The 20,601-nt window shown below is 45.1% G+C and overlaps 1 protein-coding gene across 6 annotated transcripts in view; it reads right to left on the bottom strand.

The window, feature by feature from the left end:
* Positions 1-6,634: 6,634 nt before the first annotated feature.
* The window catches only part of LOC121539367 (transcription factor IIIB 90 kDa subunit), a 56,435-nt gene continuing 42,468 nt past the window's right edge, over positions 6,635-20,601 (bottom strand). For 4 of the 6 annotated variants that reach the window (XM_041847804.2, XM_041847806.2, XM_041847802.2 and 1 more), the window contains 6 exons: positions 20,513-20,594; positions 20,349-20,401; positions 19,595-19,869; positions 9,515-9,581; positions 7,847-7,997; positions 6,635-7,673 (listed from right to left, as the gene is read on the bottom strand). In XM_041847804.2, coding sequence (XP_041703738.2) covers positions 7,642-7,673; positions 7,847-7,997; positions 9,515-9,581; positions 19,595-19,869; positions 20,349-20,401; positions 20,513-20,594 — 660 coding nt within the window. In that variant the 3' untranslated portion in view covers positions 6,635-7,641. Of the gene's footprint in view, positions 7,674-7,846; positions 7,998-9,514; positions 9,582-18,466; positions 19,276-19,594; positions 19,870-20,348; positions 20,402-20,512; positions 20,595-20,601 lie in introns of those variants that run through there. The other 2 variants (XM_041847805.2, XM_041847808.2) reach the window with 2 other exon arrangements.

Below are 20,601 nucleotides of genomic sequence, written 5' to 3'. Positions count from 1 at the left end.
AGCCATGATCAACTAAAGGAACATAAAGTGCTTACAGCAGGTCTGTAGGTGGGAGATATAAAACCCCCAGTGAAATGCTATCGTTCTCCATGGCCAATCAGCATGCTCCCTGGGTGGATATCATTATCATGTCAACTGGAGCATCTCATCTTCCCTGATTCAAATAAAATAAAATAAAATTGTATTTGTCACATGCGCCAAATACAACAGGTGTAGACCTTACAGTGAAATGCTTACTTACAAGCCCATAACCAACAATGCAGTTTTAAGAAAGAATACCAAAAACAATCACACACAAAAATACAATATAAAATAATAAAAAATAACAATAGCGAGGCTATATACAGGGGGTACCGGTACCGAGTCAATGTGCGGGGGCACCGGTTAGTCAAGGTTTTAGTTTTTTTGGGGTGGGGGTTATGTGGAAGGCTAATCGTTACTCTCTCCCTCTCCCCACATGAAAAAATACTACAGTTGACTATAGAATACTACAGTACTTACTATATAATTATGTAGTATACAATACTACACACTGTGGTATACCTAGATTATGTGTAGTACTTACTATATAATGTTGTAGTATACTGTAGAATACTATAGTAAATACTACAGTATACTACATACCACAAAACACTACAGTAATTAATAACGTATATACTACAGTATTAATTTAGCATATACCCTGCCCATTCCCCTCCCCCATATCCCAATTTGTGCCATCCATAACTGAGAAACCTACATGCCAAATATAGAGAACATATTGTGTTCCCTACACATTAAAAAAAGAGCAGAAGCTCTGAACTGTCCATTCAGACCACAGTCCTACCTACCTACAGATGGAAAATGTGCTCTTTGAGTACTTTGTCCAGTAGGTTTCTTCAAGGAGAAAGGCCCCACTTCTATGTCAAAGATAATCAAACAAAAACACTATAGTAAATACTACATGAATGTCGAAAAAAACACTACAGTATATACTACAGCATACTACAGTCCACAAAAACACCACAGTAAATACTACATTATACTACAGTACGCAAAAACACTAAGTCATTACTATAGTATATACTACCTTTTTTATTACTACAGTATTGATACTATACTAAACTGTAAATACTACAGTATACAACAGTCATGTCCGCAAAACTACAGTAAAGTCCGCAAAAACACTACAGTGAATATAATAGTATTTTTCATGTGGGTCTGTACTGGCTGTTACAGCATGAGCCCATCCCAGTGCCTGCCTGTCTGTAGAATAACACTTATTATACCTACACCCACATAGGCAATTAGAGTAAAGACCACAGGCACAAACATCCTCCTACTATGACAACCTACTCCTCCTCCTTAGTTCCTTCTCCCCCTCTTCCTCCCTCCTCTCAGTCTCAGGGACATGCCGTGACAAGGCAGGGGCTTATGGAGCAGAGTAAGGTAGCAAAACAACAACCCGAGAGCTACACTAAACACACTACTATAAACCCACAGATACATAACATACAGTAAACCCACAGTGAGAAAGATTTAGAACAGAGAAGATGTAATGGTGTGTCGAAAGCCTGTTGAGATGGCACTCCAGAGTTGGAGCCTTGGACACAGTGGTGCCTCAGCTTGGCTCATTGGAGCAGGTTTAGCAGTGTGAGCGGCACGGCTGTGCTCTGCTGCTCTCTTAGTCAGTCAGTGTGGCTGTCAGAGATCCTATAGCAGCCAGCCTGTTCATCATCTCTACTTCAGCCCCCACGCTGGAACAGCCAGAGGCTGTAGAGCAGGGCTCTCCAATCCTGTCCCTGGAGAGCTACCCACCTGTAGGTTTTCACTCCAACCCAGGTTGTAACTATCCTAATTCAGCTTATCAACCAGGAAATTATTAGAATCAAGTGTGCTAGAATAGGGTCAGAGTGAAAACCTACAGGACGGTAGCTCTCCAGATAGGGTGCGTGCTCAGCCCCCTCCTGTACTCCCTGTTCACTCATGACTGCATGGCCAAGCACGCCTCCAACTCAATCATCAAGTTTGCAGACGACGCAACAGTAGTAGGCTTGATTACCAACAATGACGAGACCGCCTACAGGGAGGAGGTGAGGGCTCTGGGAGTGTGGTGCCAGGAAAATAACCTCTCACTCAACGTCAACAAAATAAAGGAGATGATTGTGGACTTAAGGAAAAAGCAGAGGGTGCACCCCCCTATCCACATTGACAAGAGCGCAGTGGAGAAGGTGAAAAGCTTCAAGTTCTTTGGCGTACTCATCACTTACAAACTGAAATGGTCCACCCACGCAGACAGTGTGGTGAAGAAGGTGCAACAGAGCCTCTTCAACCTCAGGAGGCTGAAGACATTTGGCTTGGCACCTAAAACCCTCACAAACTTTTACAGATGCACAATTGAGAGCATCCTGTCGGGCTGTATAACCGCCTGACACCTACAGCACCCGATGTCACAGGAAGGCCAAAAAGATAATCAAGGACATCAACCACCCGAGCCACTGCCTGTTCACCCCGCTATCATCCAGAAGGCCAGGTCAGTACTGGTGCATCAAAGCTGGGACCGAGAGAATGAAAAACAGCTTCTATCTCAAGCCATCAGACTGTTAAATTGCCATCACTAGCACATTAGAGGCTGCTGCTGCCTTTTGAAATCACTGACCACTTTAAGAAATGGAACACTAGTCACTTTAATAATGTTTACATATCTTGCACTACTCATCTCATATGTATATACTGCATTCTATTCTATACTATTCTACTGTATCTTAGTCCATGCCGCTCTGTCATTGCTTGTCCATATATGTATATATTCTTAAATTCCATTCCTTACTAGATTTGTGTGTATTGGGTATATGTTGTGAAATTGTTAGATACACCCGCAATAACATCTGCTAAACACGTTTATGTGACAAATACAATTTGATTTGATTTGATACAAGGTTGGAAAGCCCTGCTATAGAGCCATCACCATGCCACTCCAGGATGGAGCACAGTGGTGGGTGACCCTGAGAGAGGACCGGGGACTGGTGGGAGGTGGATAGATGGTGGATGGAGATGAGGCTGGTCAGACACAGGGACATGGTACTGGGCAGGCTTGTGGGTACACTGGCCAGAGTTACCAGCCAAGGCAGAGCAGAACTGGCTGAGAAAAAAAGACCACAGCTGGTTGGCTGCTGTCCACTTTCTCACTCAGTGCCTGTAGGCACCATGCCAGAGGACAAATCCCAGTACTTCAGGTACATAACAGGTGGCCCAGATGACAATTAATTATCTAGGGAACTGAGATCATCACTGGGTGTCAAAGTAACTGAACAACATGGAGATATGAAGTGACATGTTGTTATCCTTGTAGCCATCCAGACTGGAAAAACAAAACACCGCACCAAAACAGGAAAAATAAGGTTGTATGGATACATTCATACACGAAGTCAGTGAATGCTCTTTGTATTATAATGTTCTGTGTGTACAGTCATACAAACGGGAGATTGTTGTGGTTCACCGCCTGGTCTGGGATAAATTATTTATCTGCTGTGGGTGTCTGGGGGACGGGCGGCGCGTGTCTAAAGGACTCTGGATACAGCTGTGATGAAGAGGATGAGGAGGAGACCCTGTTGTATGGGACCTGGGAGAGACCAGAGCTCTCAGCTCATCTCCTCTCCCAGGCCTCAGGGTCTGCCTGTCTGGGTGGCTCTCAGTCCAGATCCGCTAAACAATGTGTGTGTATTACAGCTCGTGGACACACAGCTGCGTGAGGCTGGAGGTTTCCAGGCTTAGTTCCCAAGGGCACCCTGATGAAGCCTGGCCTGGATGGAGGGAGGAGGGGAGACGGAAGGAGAGGAGAGGGGGATGGAGTCTGGCAGCTGTACGGAGGTCGGCCTATCTCTAGCCCTCACACTGCAGTCTCATGAGCCAAACCCTGCTGAATGATCCACAGTGAACACCTGCCCATGTACCAGTGTCTGGGACTCACTCTAAGATAACACTGCACACAGTATATAATTGGGGATGCTCCAAGATAGCCTTTAGCCCATAGACAAGAGGCAACACTACATCTGGAGATGGGTTGTATGGACTCCCTCCGACCCACCCCCACCCACCCACACGAGCGCCAGATAGATGAAGCCCTTCTAGAGAGAGGACAGAGCCCACATGGTCAGGTTAATCATCCCTCTCTCCCTCTGTTCCAACCCTCTAATCAAGAGCCAGGTGTTCAACCTGCACTACATTCAGTTCCCTCGCCCCCTCTTTGTCTACCCCTCTGTGTCTTTCAATCCATTTCAGCCTCTTTCTCTCTCCTCCCATCCCTCTCCTCTCACAGGTGGATTTGTGCAGGGCTCTACCCTTGTAATTAAACAGTGTCTTCCACCTGCGCTACAGAATCAGATCTGACTGGAGATAATTATAAGGCTGCTAGGCTAGCTGCAACACAACACATTAGAGGAGCTCTGGGATTTCATAAGGCACAGGGCACCAGGCTCTGACCCCACACTGAGACCCAGTTGTGTGGGTGCACTCAGGGGGAGGTGGAGAGGGCAGAGGAGGCATTAGTGGGCTCACAGATCAGATGAGGGGGCTGTAGGTTGGAACAGACAGGTACACACACACTCACAAAGCTGGAGGTCTGGGGAGGGTGGTAGACCTAATTTAGCTGCAGTAAATGTGATGGGGAGGTGGGGTATCTGACAGAGGAGTTTGGTGTGTGTGTGTGTGTGTGTGTGTGTTAGCGAGTGGCTGCCATTGGTGTTGTCTCCACAGATGGGGTTCAGTAATCCCTTAATGAATTAAATTATAGAGATAGGACCATACATCAAAACTGAGCCCAGAGGTGAAGGCAGACTCATCTGTGGCCACAGAGAAACAATTTAGCCCTCCTCCTCCACATGTTGTTTACAGAGACGAGCGTGAGGCCAAAAGTTGGAGGATTTATGTTTGTGAATTAGAGGACGACAGAAGCTCTTGCTGTAGCTTGGCCAAGTGCCTAGCAGCATTTCTCTACTCCCGCCACTATTCCACTATTATTACAGAATTGAATCAAGACCTGTATCTGTTATTGTTAAATAAAATATAATTTGAGACGTTAAACTCATTATTGCATAATGTAAGGCTACTCTTAACACTTTCATGTCCTTCACAGATCACTCTCATCCAATATGTCACAGTCATACCTGTATGAAGATGACAGCATCCTTCTATAAAAATCTCCATCCTCTCTGATGACAATGCCTATAATGGCTATTCAGAGCAACAGAATACACCCACATCCATATTCCACACCGGACAGAATAGCCTACAGCAGGGAAGTTGGTGTAGAATGAGATTACTAAGAGAGGGTGAAGGAATCTCTTTAAGCTAAGGTCCTATGAAATAATTGGGGTGAGGGAGCCATGAGGGGGAATCAAAGTGCTGATGCAGGGAAATGCAGAGTGGAGTGGAGGGAGTTCAAGGTAGGTGGGATTATTAGGCAGAGCAGCAGCAGAGTCCGAGCAGGCAGGTAGGCAGGGGAAGGCAGGGCCGGGCCCAGCAAGGTGCCTTTGAGCTGGCTGCTTTGAGGTGGAGTTAGCGCCGCTGCTAAACTGCAGCTGTCAGAGAGAGGGAACCAACCGGGAGGGAGGAGAGGGGGTCATGCTGCGGCTGCTGCTGCTTCTGCCTTCATGTGTGTTCATTTGCCTGGGGTATGAGTGGGGAGAGCAGGAAAGAGAGAGGGGGAGGAAAGGAGGAGTGGGCCTTCTCTCTTCACCTCTCTTGACTCTACCTCACAGCGCTGCCAGAGGCCCTCTCCAAAAGTCTCATCGGCATTAGAAAAATTGCATTTTAGTAAACTAGCATAAAAACATGCTGAAGAATGAATCCACAGGGCCTCTACGCCTCTGGTAGCACTGTGAAAGAGCAGTAAGGTCACATTACACCACAAAACTACACAACCAACAACTTTTTCCTTCAACAGACAGTAAAGGTGACTGGAGTTACCAAACTGAAAGAATAATAAATGTTGAAATTCTCTACCTGTAAATACCATTGTCAAAGTTGAGTAGAAGTATACCAGACATAAAATTAAAATGCAAAAAGCGGAGAAATAGCCTACACTACAGGCTTTGGAGGAGTAGAATTTGATATCCCTTTACACAATGGTGCTGTAAAGCCCCCATCTGAGTGAGAGGTTGGGTTCCCCTGGTAATGAAGAGAGAAGAGGAGGATGATGTGACTGAGGTGATGTGTAATGTTCTAACATGACTGCCCAGATACAGACCCTCTCAGTGTCAGGTTCCCCCTGTGCGGGGGCGAGGCGACACAGACCTCTCCATAGAGTTAACACTTCTGCCAAGAGTGATATCTGATAGCCTTGAACCTATACCACCATAAAAGCACATATAATTTTTTCTATAAAAGACAAATGGGTCATTCCAGCTTAATGCTTCTCCACATTACCTTTTCTAAACCTTGCTTTATCCAATTGGAGATGCTCGGTTGGGAATGGCTTTTAGCCAGCAGCTAGGTTACTGTAACATTTACCTCAGTTTATGTGATTGTTCTCCTGTAATAAAAGCCTTGTATGACTGAACCAAACTGTGACTAAAAGCTGTTCTGACACTTATGTCAACCCAAGATCAAAAAGACAATACTAGCCAAGATGTTAGAAAGATAACAAGAACATAGGTTTCCTGTTGGTAGGAGATTTACTGGGGCAACAAATGCAAAAACAATAAATGTTTTCAACACATGTACAGTAGCAGCAAAAAGGAGATAGAGGACTGTGAACATTAGCAATCTCCTCACCTCCTTAAATACAGTTGTGTGTCAACAACATATTGAACAAATTACCAGTAATCCTCTCAATCAACATTTAAAAATATATAATCATAAAAGCTAATTTCCAAAATAAACCCAGAATGTAAATATGTCATTAATTAGGAATGTATAACATTGCTTTGTTCATCAGCAATAATTAAGATATTTGCCCGTTTTGTGTGCAAATGATTAACACTTCCGTGCTGATCCCTTCCAAAACAGTTAGCAGAATATTTCTCCATAAAAAATGGAATGAGAAATCATACCACATAATGAAAGAAATAACAGCGGTTGAAAAAGAAACCCAAAACCAAATCAAAATGCTACCAGTTAAACTGAAAAACATACTCCATAAGGTTTTGCATATTCAAGGCAACATTATAGCAATACTTTGTTTTCAGAAGTAAACTCCCATACAGAGATGTTCATTATTTATTTGTGAGTAGCTGTGATTTCTGTAATACTGATTGGACTAATACCCATTCTCATATTAGCTGGGAGAGACAATTGTTCCCAACACATCTCACCATTAGGTAGTGTACTTCACTTTCATGTGAATACAGAGACAGACTTGGCCATGATGGGGGGGGGGAATTACCAGGCTAAGGCAAAGAGCACATTTACTTCAGTGACGTGAAATGTCGGATAGAAGAGACATTATGTCTCTCTTTGTTAGATCCAGCTCAATACTACCCACAACCTCTTTCCTAGTTAAAGGAGATATGGACCCTTGTCATCACCTCCATCCTCCCCCTCTCCACCATCCTGAGAGCATGCAAGTCATGTGTTGACCCCACCATCTCCAAACTGGGACCGGGGTTGGAGGGTTGATACAGTAGCACAACAGTCCAGAGAGACAGGCCAGACCCAGTAATGCTAGAATCCATCATCGTCATCACACCCATACTCTGGAGTAAAAGAAGACAAAATGATTACTCAACTGCTCTCAAAATACATGTTTTCAAACGTTTGTAGACAGCCTGGTAGCAAGACAACATGGCATGACAACCAATGCTAGAGGAGGTGGTTAAAGCAGCACAAATGATCTGGCTACCAGGCTAGTTTGAAATATCTTACTCACCGTTGCCTCCCAACAGCTGCATGGCGCTGACGCAGGGCTCTTCCTCATCCTCCTCTTCCTCATCTCCCACATCATCATAGATCACAGGCCCACTCTCTACCAGCACAGAGTGGGGCGCCGTCTCAGAGACCACTGGCAGGGGGTTGGCTATCTGAGGAAACAATGAGGAAGAATCCACCAAGTCAGTTCCCAACTGGTAACCTGATTCTGCACACTATCTGCAACCTGGGCCTGAATACAGAGGTTATAGCTAGCCTGATCCCCCATCCCAGCCCTACTGCAGGTGGGTATGGGTGAGGCAGGTGGGGGATCCACAGTGTGATGAAGAGACATTTTATCTCCCTTTGCAGCAGCATGTCTGAGCTCCTGCTGGGCTTTTTCTACCCTCACTCCCCCCCTCAATGGACACCCTGCTGGGCCCAGCCTCCCAGAGATGAAAATGTATTTTCATAATAGGAGCTGGAAGTCTCGTTAATTATGAAAATGAGGGAGAAATAAATAAATACATAAATGATTCTCCAGACTAATTAGTGGGTGGGTGGCCACTGTATGACGAGGAAGGAACTGTGACTCTTGGGGAGGAGCTATGGGAGAGGCAGGGACTGTTGAAGGCCCCTTGGGAGATAACAAGAAGACAAACTGATTCAACTATCTTGGCCCCACGCAGTTTTAAAGGTGAGAGAACTGGGTGGCCTTGGTGGAATCAGGTCAGTCATAACAGTGTGATGAGTCAGTGGTTCTCTGCCATAGCTTACACTGGGGGAAGGGCTGGGTGAACTGGACTGGTCTCTCAGCTTTAAAAGCCTGGAACAGTGAAATGAGGCTAGTCTCTATTCTATTGCCGAGAGAGGTTCATCACAGGAGCCTGCCAGTTTCTCTGAGCTTGACGTTTAAAACAGCCATTTATTGCCAAGACTGTCAGGCGAAAGCAATGCCGGGTAACTCAAAGCGCCGTTTACTCCTAGGACATTTGTTTTGGAAATACAAAGAGAGAAACAGAAAAACTGCCAGGCAACAGCAAAGCACACATCTCCTTTCTCTCTCTCTCTCCCGTGCTCCTTGCAGGCATGAAAGACAACATTACATAACATGAATTCCAAGCAAACCCGGCTCCAACCAATCAGAGAAGCCATTTGATGCCAGTTCCCAGGGGGTGGTGAGGGGTTGCTTAGTAACAAGCCTTGTTGACCCGGCCGCTCGTGGCAATGTTTTCTTCCTGGTTGCTGTAGCCTGCACTGGGAGATTCCATTAATGGCTGCCAAAACCACATGAGAGAGAGGGAAAAGGAATGGATGGGGACACAGCAGCAGAGGGATGAAGGGTGGGTGATAGGGTGGAGAGATGAATGGGAAAGAGTGCAGGAGAAAGAGAGAGAGGGAGGCTCCCTCCTGTACGTTCCAGCCCACACCACCTGAGTGCATGTGAACAACCCAGCGGGACACGGCCACATTCCACTCCCATTAGTGAGACTGCTGCTGAAGAATCACGCTCTCCCATCTGGTTCACGGGAGACTAGAGGCTTGGTTAAGTCAGTGATGTTTTCCACAGCAAATCAGTCAGAAAACCATGGGTAGTGACAGTCAATTATGATTCATTTCTCAAGGTATAGTCTGTTTTGTGTGTTGTGAGTGTAGGGTGTAAGAGACAGAAGAAGGTGTATCATCTTACCTGGTCCAGAGCCAGCTTCTTATGGGGCTGTGCTGATATGAAGGGCCGTAACCTGAGACAAGAAAACCTTGGTGAAGAATAGAGCAAGTGACATAACTGCAATGAATGGCAGAGATGACAGTTGAGAACAAGGACACAAAGGCTGGAGCTACATATCATAATGTAGACAGACAGACAGAGACAGATACAGAGCGAGACACAGTGAGAGAGAGAGAGAGGTGCTAACAGCAGCAGTAATTCCTGGGGAAGATCTCCAGTGGATGAAATTAGCATCTCTAATGGAGGCTCCCCCCTCCCCACCTGACTGCCCACCCTGGCAACAGAGGCTCCCCTGGGGGCTTACTGTAAGTGCCTTACTCACACTGATAAGAGTGGAGAGAGTGCGCTTTTAATTAATCTGCTTTACGAGGAGGAGAAGGGAGGAGGAGGAGAGGGGGTGTGTGTTCACTGTTTAGCAAGCATGGCATCTTCACTCCCTTTGTCAGAGCTCATTAGAAAAGCATCCAGCAGCACCAGCCTATTCTGGGTTTAGTGAGGTGGGCCCACAGAGCTTGAACTAGGCAGGACTAGGGGAGAGGGGTTCCCCAATGTGTCCCTCTCACTTTAGTCTCCGATCACAAACCTGATCTTAGAGGCACCAGCAGTTATACACACAGAGTAATCTATTCACCGTTGTGAGACGAAAAATGCTAATGGGATTTTAATGATATTAGTTGGATGAGGAAGCTACGGTATAAATAAATAATTATGATAATAATCAGGGCTTCAAACTAAATTTTCCAGGCTGGGCATCAAGTCTCTGGGGCAAAGTTTCCCCTCCCTCCTCCTCCTCACAATCAAACCATGCATAAACATTAACCACATACACGAAACGGTGGTGCCCACTCGGTCTTTCCCAGTACACACACACACACACACACACACACACACTCATTATTCTTCCAGTCTCTCATTTGGCAGGCCTGGGTGAGCGGTCCATTCACCCTGCGGTGCATTCTGGGAGCGTGAGACTGTGATGGGGCAAAAAGGAGCGATTGTTTCTTCTCTCCCGCTTCAGCCTATCCTGCTCCACACGGCACTGACACCATTCATATTCTAGTATAGCATCTCACACAAACACACAGAAATAAAAACACTTCTCAAACACACTCACACAGTGTACGAGGGTCCAATGTTTATGATTATTTAGGCCAGGGGACCAGCCTTGTTTGTTACAAAACATGAACGGCATTTGAGGATGATTTAGGGCTCTGTGGAGGGGCAGAAAGATAACTCTTTAAAGAGGATTTTGGACATGTCAGTCATCTGTGGCCTGAGATTTCCCGTGCGTTCCTATGGGCTCCCAGCAGCCTTTGGGTCTGGGCTAGACAGTCAGTCACACATCAGAGGGTTGGGGTGGCCGGGCAACATGACGTCTGTCAGGGATCAGACTGGGGGTGTTAGCCGGGAGAGTGACAGTGTCTGTCTGTCTGTCGACACCTCCTCCTGAGTATCACAGGCTCAGTATCATCACACAGACAGACTGGGAGGATCACACACTACTACCACCCTGACAAGGAGGATCATACAGGCACAGTGCGGTCAAAAAGAAGGCAGGCAGAGTCACTTTGGTATTTTCTGACAAACAGTCCAAGTACTTATTATTGCGACACCACTTCAGCTAGAACAGTAGACGTGTTCCAAAAGTCAACTTCTCCCTCACAGATTAAAACATGTCTGACACTTCTCCTCTCTAATAAAGGCAGGGGTGGTGTAGGTGTGACAGGATTGACAGAGATGCCAGCCCAGACCAGTCCAGTCTCCCTCCAGCCTTCTTCCCCCTGCCTCTCCCCTCTCCCATCTCAGCCCCCATGAGCCCATACCTTGGTCTGGTGCAGGCATGGACACAGCTCAGCTCAGCCTGGAGAGCGACACAGTAACACAGCTCCCTAATGGAACAGCAGTAACACACCACCACACACCTCCATACTGTCTGCACAACGCATCACCCGGGGCAAACTACCTGCCCTCCAGGACACCTACAGCACCCAATGTCACAGGAAGGCCAAAAAGATAATCAAGGCCAACTACCACCCGAGCCACTGCCTGTTCACCCCGCTATCATCCAGAAGGCGAGGTCAGTACAGGTGCATCAAAGCTGGGACAGAGAGACTGAAAAACAGCTTCTATCTCTAGGCCATCAGACTGTTAAACAGCCATCACTAGCACAGAGAGGCTGCTGCCTACATATAGACTTTATAATCACTGGCCACTTTAATACATGGAACACTAGTCACTTTAATAATGCCACTTTAATAATGTTTACATATCTTGCATTACTCGTCTCATATGTATATACTGTATTCTATACTATCGTAATAATGTTTACATATCTTGCATTACCCATCTCATATGTATATACTGTATTCTATACTATCTATTGCATCTTAGCCTATGCCGCTCCGACAATGACATTGCTCATCCATATACTTATATATTCTTATTCCATTCCTTTACTTAGATTTGTGTGTATTAGATATTTGTTGTGGAACTGTTAGATATTACTTGCTAGATATTACTGCACTGTCGGAACTAGAAGCACAAGCATTTCGCTACACTCGCAATAACATCTGCTAACCATGTGTGTATGTGACCAATACATTTGATTTGTCAGATGTCACAGGGCCAAACTATGCATGGCTTGAGAAAGCCCTGAAGACATCAAAAGTAGTTATGGCTTTTAAACTTCCCAGAAAAAGCTCAAATCTAAGGCTACAGATATTCCATAAAAACGTACATCCAAAGACAAACTACTTATCAACTCGTTAGTCCCTAGTGTGTCAATATTGCCATCCTCCACATGAAAAGGTCAGACAGGAGACACATGGGGAGACTCCACTCTCTCTTTCCCTGATTGCCACGCACTCTTTCCCTCCCTTTCTTTTCCACCACCACCGCTCTCTGTCTGCCACTCCTCTCAGACTCTCCCTCTCTGTTAGACTATTAGTCTCTGCTGGGCTTAACGGCATGTTTCTAATCAGCTTACTGCCAATGAGACCTGAGCTGAAAAGGCGATTGACGGAGAGTGTTTAGCCAGTGGCTAGCGACTGGTTAGAGCTGGGGGATGGCAACTATGAAATTAGAAGAAAATCATTCAAGCTAAGAACGAGAGTGAGACTGTAAGACCGTATGTAGGTGAAAAGGAGATGGAACCCTTGAGGATAATGTTAAGATAATGTTACATTAAATCAGTAATATAACAAAAGAAACAGGGAGACGATTAAAGAGAATGAGAAACAAAGTGCAGGCAATTGACCCTTCGCTAACCCTGCCCCCCTTGGTTATTGTTGCAACCTCTGACAACATTTTCCCGGGAAGCCCAATTCCCCATTCAACCACTAGCGAAATCCCCTCACAATGATCCAAACTGTGTTTCTAATACACAATGAAATTAAACAAACTACCCTTTGCTAATCAGGAAACCCTTAGGTATGTTGTGGACTGTCATTACAATTGCTTCACGGGAACCTGGTTAAATTATCGTATCCTGATGTCGATAGCAGATGAGAGTTGTATTCAGAACATTGCTAACATACATTTTGAGAAAACAAGTTCTATTAAGTGGCTAGCTAGCTAGCGTTAGCAACGTTTGGTGGTCAATGAGACTGAGCTAGCCAACCAGCTGAGCAAGCAAACCTGCCACCAGGGGTCATTTCACAGTCCCCAAATCCAGAACAAATTCAAGAAAGTGTACAGTATTATATAGAGCCATTATTGCATGGAATTGCACACCTCCTGAGTGGCGCAGTGCTAGCTGTGCCACTAGAGATCCTGGTTCGAATCCAGGCTCTATCATAGCCGGCAGCGACCGGGAGACCCATGGGGCGGCGCACAATTGGCCCAGCGTCGTCCAGGGTAGGGGAGGGAATGGCCGGCAGGGATGTAGCTCATTGATATGTAGGCTACGTGTGCCTTTTGAAAAAAAAATGCAAATAATAAATGTAGTTATGTCCTTGAGCTGTTGTCTATTAATGTTCTGTATTATGTCATGTTTCATGTTGTGTGGACCCCAGGAAAAGTACCTTCTGCTTTTGCAACAGCTAATTGGGATCCTAATAAAATACACACAAAAAAATACAAAAAGTAACTAAAGCATAATTTTAGATTTAAAAACAAATACTCCATCAGGCTCTGCATTTCAAGGATCACAGTAGTATGTACACCTGATGCGCTGTTAAATTGTTTCGCAATTGAAACATTTTTGTAAGAAAACTCACAATTTTTGTTTTTTTAGTCCTCACTGGCTCTCAATCAATTTAAACGTGAGCTTGTCTGGGGTGTCGGACTCGACAACAGTTGCTATCCATTGGAACGCTGTGATTGTTTGCCCAAAGTTCTGGGGCAGGGTTTAGCGAAGGGTCAAATACTCTACATATAAAAGCATAATCTGACATTTTCACAAAACCAAATCTGTCACTATGTGATGAGCACTTCACACTGGCAGAGGGTGAAAAAGCAGCAGTAGTGAGAAAAGGATTTGGCTGGTGCCAACAGTCAGTCCTTGTCCTTTGGGATCTCCAGACAGACCACTCTGGTTCAGACACTTCCACTGTTTAGTAGGCCCATGTGCTTACAGTATTGACAGATTGATTGTCTGAGTGTTGTGATTCCTTGATGGCTGCCTTTGTCACCAAGGCAGGTGCTATACATAAGTGGTGAGTATAAAACAATGTACAGCGAGAAAGGTGCAGTCGTCAGTCCCTTTCTACTACTCAAGAGAGACTATTTGACTGGTTCAGGGCAGCCTGCGGAGTCATGAACTGTGACTGCAATATCAACTCTGTCTCAACGGTTCCTGTGGTGCTTCCTAGGCTATAGATGGATATACACTGGGATGGAGTCCAAACGGCTCACTTTGGAGCTCTCGTCTGAAAAATGAAACCCTTCATTGTACCATTAGTTACAGTGGCTGCTGCTAATGGAGCAGGATGTCCACAGAGAAGGAGATTCCGTTTCCCAGCAGTCTATAGTCCTGTCCAGGCCAATGTATGCCATCTCACGTGGGGTGGGATGGGTTGCCTTCTAGTCTGTACCATTGTAACGGATGGAGCCTCAACCAGGCAGTGGCACCCAGAGAGTTCTCTGTTGGTTCCTGTGAGAAGCAAACAGAGAGGCATCCCATGGAATCGCTTAGTGGTCACAGTCAGTCAGGGGGTGCAGTGCAGTGGGAGAGGCTGGAAACCAGAAGGAGATTATACACTCCCATGTGGCTCAGTTGGTATAGCATGGCGCTTGCAATGCCAGAGTTGTGGGTTCGATTCCCATTTGAAAAAGTATGAAAAGTGTATGCACTCACTACTGTAAGTCATTCTGTATAAGAGCGTCTGCTAAATGACTAAAACGTAAATGTAATACAGCTGCTACTATTACTAAAAAAAAAATATATATATATTATATATATATATATATATATATATATATATATATATATATATATTTAGAGTGGACTGGAAATGAAGCGTGGGGGTGATATGTCTACTCTGCTGATGACACCTGCTCTGAGAGGCTGAATAGGAATGCAGAGAAAGTGATTTCTTCTACACAGGCAGCAGAGAGAAAATCGATGGTCAGAAACTAATCGCCACAGCCCAGTCCCTTAGACCAGATTGTGGATCAGAGCTTCCACTAGAACTTTAGGGTCAGATTTACACTTCTGAAACAACACAGACTGAAACCATTCCTTGCCCCCCAAAAGTGTGGAATGGGTAAAGAGCTTTAAAAATTAGAAGAAAGAAAATCAGCTTTGAATGGAAAAAGAGGGGAACAGATGGAGGAGGGAAGAAAAAAGGCACTAGAGGGCAATTATGTGGGCTATTTCTGGAAGAGTGCTTTTCCATCCTCCAGTAGGAATGGAGGGAACAGGGAGGCCCTGTTTGGCGGCTGGCTGGAGGCATGGAGTGGTATGGCAGGAGAGAGGGAGAGGGATGGAGGGACTGGCAGGTGGGAGTGGGGGTCCTGTGAAGTACAGGCCTGTGACTGGGTGAAGGGCTGGGGGAAAGGGGGAGCTCAGAGGCCTTCCCCGGAGGCCAGGCTGGCCGTGACTGAGGAGGGGAGACACTGTACAAAGCAGGCCTGAGACAGGACCAGGGGCCGGTTCCTACAGCGGAAAGCCCTTAAGTGGAGTGGAGTGTGGGGAGCAGAGCCGTGGTTGGAAGGGGAGTAGGAGCACAATGCCTCAGTGTAGCAGTCAGTAAGGCCTGGAAGCAGGCAGCACAATGGATTTACTGTCAGCCACTGCTCTCCTCCACTTCCCTAGGTCTCCCTGACACCATGTCTCCCCTTTTAAATAACCACACAAACAACCTTTTTAGGAGCTCCAGTAACGGTCAGCTCCTCAACCTACCAGTGAAAGGACTCTTTCTATTGTCAACGGTCAGTCATGTTTTCATTTAAATGTCACCATTTTCGAGGTACAATGTGCGCAAAGATACCAAATTATCAACAAATTATACCATGGCATTGTTGAATCCTTGTTTCTGATTGGCTTGAAGGGCATTCTAGATCGTGCATTATTTCCCTATAACGCACGGTATAATTCAATGGCTATAGTTCATTCTTACATGTTCTATATTTGAGCTGCTTTTAAAAGCAAAAGTTGAAACTAATTGGCATTGTTGAATTTGATTTTCCTAATGTCAAGCTAGGACTGATGGTTTGGTTAGCTAAAGTAGCAAGTCTGTGTTTGGTTATCATGGCAACTAATATATAGTTGAAGTCGGAAGTTTACATACACCATAGCCAAATACATTTAAACTCAGTTTTTCACAATTCCTGACATTTAATCCTAGTAAAAATTCCCTTTCTTAGGTCAGTTAGGATCACCACTTTATTTTAAGAATGTGAAATGTCAGAATAATAGGAGAGAATGATTTATTTCAGCTTTTATTTCTTTCATCACATTCCCAGTGGGTCAGAAGTTTACATACACTCAATTAGTATTTGGTAGCATTGCTTTAAATTGTTTAACTTGGGTCAAACATTTCGAGTAGCCTTCCACAAGCTTCCCACAATAAGTTGGGTGAATCTTGGCCCATTCCTCCTGACAGAGCTAGTGTGACTGACTCAGGTTTGAAGGCCTCCTTGCTCGCACACGCTTTTTCTGTTCTGCCCACAAATGTTCTATAGGATTGAGGTCAGGGCTTTGTGATGGCCACTCCAATACCTTGACTTTGTTGTCCTTAAGCCATTTTGGCACAACTTTGGAAGTATGCTTGGGGTCATTGTCCATTTGGAAGACCCATTTGCGACCAAGCTTTAACTTCCTGACTGATGTCTTGAGATGTTGCTTCAATATATCCACATCATTTTCCTTCATGATGCCATCTATTTTGTGAAGTGCACCAGGCCCTCCTGCAGCAAAGCACCCCCACAGCATGATGCTGCCACCCCCATACTTCACGGTTGGGATGGTGTTCTTCGGCTTGCAAGCAACCCCCTTTTTCCTCCAAACATAACGATGGTCATTATGGCCAAATAGTTCTATTTTTGTTTCATCAGACCAGAGGACATTTCCCCAAAAAGTACGATCTTTGTCCCCATGTGCAGTTGCAAACCGTAGTCTGGCTTTTTTATGGCGGTTTTGGAGCAGTGGCTTCTTCCTTGCTGAGCTGCATTTCAGGTTATGTCGATATAGGACTCGTTTTACTGTGGATATAGATACTTTTGTACCTGTTTCCTCCAGCATCTTCACAAGGTCCTTTGCTGTTGTTCTGGGATTGACTTGCACTTTTCGCACCAAAGTACGTTAATCTCTAGGAGACAGAACACGTCTCCTTCCTGAGCGTTATGATGGCTGCGTGGTCCCATGGTGTTTATACATGCGTACTATTGTTTGTACAGATGAACATGGTACCCTCAGGCGTTTGGAAATTGCTCCCAAGGATGAACCAGACTTGTGGAGGTCTACAATTTATTTACTGAGGTCTTGGCTGATTTCTTTTGATTTTCCCATGATGTCAAGCAAAGAGGCACTGAGTTTGAAGGTAGGCCTTGAAATACACACACAGGTACACCTCCAATTTACTCAAATGATGTCAATTAGCCTATCAGAAGCTTCTAAAGCCATGACATCATTTTCTGGAATTTTCCAAGCTGTTTAAAGCACAGTCAACTTAGTGTATGTAAACTTCTGACCCACTGGAATTGTGATACAGTGAATTATAAGTGAAATAATCTGTCTGTAAACAATTGTTGGAAAAATTACTTGTGTCATGCAAAGTAGATGTCCTAACCAACTTGCCAAAACTATAGTTTATTAATTTGTGGAGTGGTTGAAAAACTAGTTTTAATTTACATTTTTACATTTTAGTCATTTAGCAGACGCTCTTATCCAGAGGGACTGACAGTTAAGTGAGTGCATACATTTTCATACTGGCTCCCCGTGGGAATCGAATCCACAACCCTGGCGTTGCAAGCGCCATGCTCTACCAACTGAGCTAAACGGGCCCCATGACTCCAACCTAAGTGTATGTAAACTTCCGACTTCAACTGTAGGTATCTAGTAAACTTGCTAGCTACTTTAGTGGATGTTGAACACATTTCTACCGGTAAATGAACACATTTCTAGTGGCAAAATGTGTTACATTTTAACCATGGTATAAAATGATAATCAATTCGGGGCTCTATGCGTTCTCTGGAAAATAATGCAACTCTGTGTAAGGTCAGTTCCACTCCGCTGGCGCGTCGTGGAACACACCTACTACATGGTGTGATCCTGTCCTGTGGTTAAAACACTCGTTGTTGAGCAAGCAACACTAAAGTGCAAAGTTCTGCTTTTTCTCAGCAAGTGGATGTGAGTCTTAAAAGCTACCTGCTAGGAAAAGCACAGTCACATTCAGCAAAAACAAGTGTTGAAAGTGTACAATGAATGATTCAATAACCATGATGTACATTAAATATTTATTGACGCGACATGAATGCATTTAAAAAATATAACAAGTGGACAGTTAGAGGGAAAATGGCCATTCTTAAAGAAAGGGGGAAAAGATTTGTCCATGATGCCCTCTTCAATAACGGAAAAAACACTTAACTGGATGTCTTCAATGTGTAGGCCTACAGTAAACAGCAACTTTTCAAGGAAGTGCTAGGCCACTGACTGGAGCCACTAGTAGTGGACTGGTGCTGTTAAAAAATATAGCCCTCTTCACTCCAGCTGGGTTATTTATAGAGCCTGTGAGATCAGAGTATACAGAGGGTTGGGCTGGTTGGAGGGAGGGAGGAGGGAGGGACTGCAACTAGATGACTCCAGTAACACTGACCACACCAGGAAGGGGGGAGGAGCCTCACCTGGTTATGCCACTAAAAGTCTAGGCTGGGCTGGGTCGAAGACTTGTACACCTGCAAGACGGTTCCACCGAAATTTGATTTTGTGAAAGAGGTTTAAAGAGGGAAAGTTGGGAAACCAATTTCAGTAATACCAAGCAAACAGAAAACGTCAAATGACTTTTCTCAAAGCTGAAGAAACAGATTAATTTCAGCAGAAAGCCTCACAGTGGATCATAGCGTACTGAATGTGTGCGTTTGGGTGTGTGTGTTGAGAAAGAGGGAGCAGAAAAGAGAGAGAGCGAATGAGAGCTCAAGCAAATCCTGGCAGAGAGAGAAGGTAATTCTCAGGGAAGTAGAGTCCCACGGGAGTGAGTGGCAGGCTGAGAGAGTCCACAGCCTTCCAGGGAAAAAAAGGAAATGGAATCATCTGTCTGCCTGTCGCTGGTGATCATTCCAGGCTAGGGGAAAAGTGCAGCCTCATCATTATTAAGAACAGCAGCAACATTGCTTCAACAGGCCAGAAAGTGGGCATGTTGCCCCCAGTGACCGACAGGAGCCTTAGAGAAGGACAAAGTACTGTTGCATCATTCAAAACACTGTAATCCTGATAGCCTCATACTCACATTTCTATTCATCTGCCCTTTATTCTACACTGCTGCCGTCATTCAGTCTTGAAGCTTATTCAGCCGATACTGAATATATTGAATAATATATGACAGTGAACAGCAGTTGGATTATTAAATATACTGAGTCACACTGTGATTCTGCTCCACCTACCTCTTGCCCAAGGTGCTGAGTGGTGTGCCCAGGCTCAGAGGGACGTTGGTGGGTTTGCGGTATCGTCCAGTCAGCCTCTGGGCTCCAGGGGTGGCTCCTTTCGGGGACTCTGCTGTCTGGCGGGCTGGACTGGTGCTGGGCTTAATGTTCAGCTCCTTCAGGATGTCGTAGTTGATCTTAGTGGAAATTTTCTTCTGTTCCAGCATCTTCTCTATAGCCTCGTCGGCCGTGCTGGCATGGATCAGAGCCTTCTTCTTGTAGCCAGAACTCTTGGGCTACAGGGCACACAGTGGGGTTTCAAATCACGCAGTACCTTGTCAATTGCAATTACTTAGGACACATTGGTTCTTTAGCTTACTGTACAGTTAACTATACTTTGCACAACAAAGGGATGCTCTAGCTATGCTACAGTATACGGGAGGGGGCTGATTGTGACGTTGGACAGCATGGCATACGGTTGTTGGATCAGTGCTTTCAAAGCCTCCATACCTCATTAGCTATATGTTGCGCTGCAGTTAATCTAGCTAGTTAAAACCAGAGCGCAGATGTTGGACCTAACAAAGGGCCTGGGCCTTGCCAAACCCTGACGTGAAATGAGAGAGAAACCCATTGGAGTGGAAAATATGCACACACACTGACACACCAGAGCTTTGTGTCTGTCTGCTCGGCAGCGAGAGTGCTCAGAGGGCTTTAGCAAACCTAGGCCACTCCAAGGTCATTGCTTCTTTAGACTGGCAGGATGTTGATGATTTACCTTCTCCTTGTAAATCCCCAGCTCCTTCTCTTTCACTATCCTCTCTTCCTTTTCTGAAAGTATAAATGGGGATTGGGGATTAAAATTGGGAATGTAATTACCAGTAAGGAGAGTCAAGACAAAACAGTATATTACAATATGTGCATGGTGTGGTGTGGCTGAACCTTTCTGCTCTTTCAAGTAGTCTTCGTTCTGTTTCATCCAAAGCTCAGTCTTGATTTTCACCTCTTTGTCATTCAGGAGATACTGCAGT

The sequence above is a fragment of the Coregonus clupeaformis genome, chromosome 25, assembly GCF_020615455.1.
Source record: "Coregonus clupeaformis isolate EN_2021a chromosome 25, ASM2061545v1, whole genome shotgun sequence".
Taxonomy (NCBI): domain Eukaryota; kingdom Metazoa; phylum Chordata; class Actinopteri; order Salmoniformes; family Salmonidae; genus Coregonus; species Coregonus clupeaformis.
The sequence above is the reverse complement of the archived record's forward strand: the minus strand, read 5'-3'. Positions and strand labels throughout refer to the sequence as shown.